The sequence below is a fragment of the Felis catus genome, chromosome C2 (assembly GCF_018350175.1).
Source record: "Felis catus isolate Fca126 chromosome C2, F.catus_Fca126_mat1.0, whole genome shotgun sequence".
Classification (NCBI taxonomy): Eukaryota; Metazoa; Chordata; class Mammalia; order Carnivora; family Felidae; genus Felis; species Felis catus.
This window is the reverse complement of record NC_058376.1, coordinates 79,956,456-79,960,295: the sequence shown is the minus strand read 5'-3', so window position 1 is coordinate 79,960,295 and position 3,840 is coordinate 79,956,456. Positions and strand designations below refer to the sequence as shown.

At 43.2% G+C, this 3,840-nt stretch overlaps 1 protein-coding gene across 1 annotated transcript; it reads right to left on the bottom strand.

Moving 5' to 3' along the window:
- Positions 1-789: 789 nt before the first annotated feature.
- On the bottom strand, positions 790-2,294 carry SST (somatostatin). The gene is made up of 2 exons (XM_003991805.5): positions 2,052-2,294; positions 790-1,155 (listed from the first exon to the last, which is right to left on the bottom strand). The coding sequence occupies exons 1-2, from the start codon at positions 2,187-2,189 to the stop codon at positions 943-945; spliced, it is 351 nt and encodes a 116-aa protein (XP_003991854.1). The 5' UTR covers positions 2,190-2,294; the 3' UTR covers positions 790-942.
- Between the last annotated feature and the right edge of the window lie 1,546 nt (positions 2,295-3,840).

Here is a 3,840-nt window from a genome sequence, read left to right as displayed (position 1 = left end):
GTGTTTTTATTATAGTTTGCATTTTTATCTGGTTCTTGCTGTAATCAAATCAAAAGAAGGCTTGAGATCTCTCCTTCATTTATTCTGCAATTACGAAATCGTGCTCTGATACCTTCATTTGGATAGTATTCACTGAGGCGAACCGACATATGTTATTTGCAACCCATACTACTCTCCCCTGGAAACTTATGGTACAAGTAATATTTTTCCCCTGAGAAACAAAAAATTAGGAGCTTGCTTTTAAAACATAGGCACTCTTTTGGCCACATTCAGTTACAGAGAGGGTTGTCAAAGAAGATAGAAAAGCAAAAGTAGTTCTGTAGATAAATGTCCACAAACAAGAAACACATTTTAAAGGCTCAGAATTTCATTTTAGCTTTTAAGCCAGCTTCTTTCCTTCCACTCCCAAATGATATTTCCTTTCCACTTTTCATATATTTTACAGATTAGCCTGGTGGATAGTTGGACACTCCAGTCTGCTTACCCATAAATACTCATATCAATATACAATTTTAAGTGTATGTAATGTGTAATTGATATTTGTGGCAGCCTTTCCCAGTAACGTCCACTGGATTAAAGTTAGCATTCATAGAGTTATCTGAAATTATTTCTGTTTGAAATGACCCAAACTATGAGAGTTTCCATTTAGGACAGAATCTTTATTACCACAGGAAATTTTAAATCATATGTCTGTGAGATTTGGCATGCATACCTCAAGTAACTTGACCGAAATCACAACTGCTAATCACATATTTTTGAGCAGAAAGATACACAATGAGAAACAAATTCTTGTGTTTCATAATGTCATCATAATTTTATTTTGTATTTACAGTCTCCAATTTCTAATGCAAGGGTCTTGCTGAGGATTGGGGAGTTAGGGAAGAGGGATGAGATTTGGAGGAAAGGAACCAGGTCTTATATGGACAACAATAATTAATAAAGCTAACAGGAAGTGAAAGTCTTCCAGAAGAAATTCTTGCAGCCAGCTTTGCGTTCTCGGGGTGCCATGGCAGGGTTTGAGTTAGTGGATCTCTGCAGTTCCAGCCTCATTTCATCCTGCTCAGCCGCCTGGGACAAGTCTTCGGGTTCCAGGGCATCGTTCTCTGTCTGGTTGGGTTCAGACAGCAGCTCCGCCAAGAAGTACTTGGCCAGTTCCTGTATAGGGTAAGAGACAGAGAGAGAAAGAGAGAGAGAGAGGGAGAGATAAGGGATTAAGATGATGGCGATGGAGAAAAAGAAATGGAAAAAACCCTAATTTGGAAAGCAGATTCAGCTACACCCAAAACCCAATGTTCACAGCTGTGCACTTTTGTCACACTTAAAATCAGCTAAGGATGTAAAAATAAGGGTAGATGTTATAATCATCAAGTTACATAGACAGGCTTGAAAAGCTCAAATGTTTCTGCAAGTTTTCTGCCTTTATAGCCTTAACACACACACACACACACACACACACACACACACACACACACAGAAATGGTAGATTGTTAATACAGTTTTGCAAAGATAAAACATGTGCCAACAGTTTGTTTAATTCAATTTCAATTTCCAGCTCAGGAGCTACAAACTGGAATTGTTCTTACCGTTTTTGTTAAGTTAACTGTGGGGAAGGAGACCTTTCAGAATCTTAAACATACTGTGTTCTGTCTGTAGACTGCCCTTTAGGAGCATGGGAAGGAGGCACTGCTGAGGAAGGTAGTAGCTTCAGAGGTCCGCGCTTTCAGCACCTGGGCCAGCACCTCCATGTTTAACACTGGGGGATGCCTCTTCCTCTAGCGCTCAGCTACCCAGGTCTTGAAATTTTCTTTAATGCCAAAGAACTTACCTGAACTGTGGCCAACTGCGCTGATCAGAGGGGAAAAAAGAGGTAAGAGGAGATTCTGGACTTCGAAAGTTTTCCTGAGAGATTTGGGAGCGGAGGGACCCAGAAAAGCACCGACACTCTGCAGGGCCACCTCTTAAATCTACCCCAGGGGGGAAAGGCAAAGCCTGAGAAAAGACTGGGGGATTCAGAAGAGGGGGAAAAAAAGACGTCGAGGAAGTCTCCTTACCTGCTTCCCCGCGGCAGCAGCCAGGGACTTCTGCAGAAACTGACGGAGTCGAGGATCGGAGGGCGCGCCGGTGACACCGCCCAGAGCCAGGACGATGGACAGCGCGGCCAGCGCGCACTGGAGGCGGCAGGACAGCATCTCAGCGGCGCTGGGGAAGCCGAGCCAGACGGTTGGTCAAACTCTAGGAGCGGATCCGCAGGCAGCAGCGATGGCTCTGAAACCCGCGACTCCTAAAGCGGCTTGTGTTCTCTCCACCGGCTCCCCCCCTTTTAAACTCTCTCTCTGACGTCAGACTAGGAGGCGCCCCCAGATCTCACCAGCGCTTTTACGCACCATTACCCTCGTGAAATCAATCACAGAAGTAAGAGGAGGCTACACAATCCAAAGTGGCTTACTTAAAAAAAAAAAAAATAATAATAATCCTGCACACCCACAGGCCCACATGATTTTACACTTGCCACACTATCTATACCACCTTTTATATTCAGTCACTGCTGCTCACATACACATTCCATGATTTCACTCATACACATGCCCATGTATACACTAAATCACACACACACTCAAACACTCAGCCTTGGAGGAGACAAATGCTCCATCATGCACAGCTGCAGAATGTACCCAGACAGCTCTCTCACCATATTCAAACATTTTAAGAGGGCCAGATAAATGCAAAAGTGTGTGTGTGTGAGAAGTGGGGATTCAGAATCATTCTTCCAAAAGCAGATTTGCAAATGGAATGTGGATATTAGGAGTCAATCATTTCTTTCTCCATTATCTCTGTAAAAAGTCTTGTCGGTCAAGGTGAGATGGGTTCTAGCAGCACTTCACTTATCCCTGTACTAGAGGAGGATAAATACCTTAGCCTCACCCTCCATGTCCCTCTTTCTCAGTAGCTGAGAGATTTCCAGTCTACTTGCCTTTCTACTGTGACAAAAAGTACCAAAAATTAAAAAAAAAACTGAAACTGATTTCATCTTGGTGCCTAGAAACTTGGAGCTGGAAGGTGATTTCAGGAACCATCTACTAAAGCTCAGAGCTTGAGCCACTGAGTCTAATAATGGGTAGTAAAGTGCTCTGGTCCATATACTGCACAGCTATATCAGGGCAAGACCTCCACATTTCAAGACTGAGGTTCTTTTCACTCAACTCTAAATCATCTGTCGGATTCCTGGCCAGTAGGAGCAGTTTTAGGTCAGGAACCCCCCAGTCTGGACATGCAAAAGTCCAAGAACCACCTGAACAAATGTTACCATTATTGTTTGTCTATGTGAGCAAAGAATCAACAGACCCTTGGTTAGATCCAGTACTCCCCTGCTCCCCACACACAAAAAGGAAGGTTAAGAAATGCTGTCCTAGAATTCTGTTGTCTGGTTAGATGTTTGGTGTCCAAATCAGAGTCTCAACAGTTTGTTTTTTTTTTTTTCTAAAATAATGTGTTATCAGGGTGCCTATGTGGTTCTGTCGGTCAAGTGTCCTACTTCTGCTCAGGTCATGATCTTTTAGTTTGTGAGTTAGCCCCGCGTCCAGCTCTGTGCTGCCAGCTCAGAGCCTGGAGCCGGCTTCGGATTCTGTGTCTCCCTCTCTCTCTGCTCCTCCCGCACTCAAACTCTGTCTCTCTCTCTCTCTCTTTCAAAAATACATAAATATTTAAAAAAATAAAATAAAATAAAATAAAATAAAATAAAATAACGTGTTATCAAGGAAGGATAAGCTAAAGCCTTGGCATGGACCAGATGATCTCTGCAGGCTCTTTAAGGACTGGCATTTTATGGCCTTCAAGCTCACA

Excerpts from the sequence above, each read along its gene's own strand:
- SST (XM_003991805.5), bottom strand. The coding sequence starts at position 2,189 with ATGCTGTCCTGCCGCCTCCAGTGCGCGCTGGCCGCGCTGTCCATCGTC. Across the intron at positions 1,156-2,051 it reads CTGCTGCCGCGGGGAAGCAG|GAACTGGCCAAGTACTTCTT; the intron begins GTAAGGAGACTT and ends TACCCTATACAG.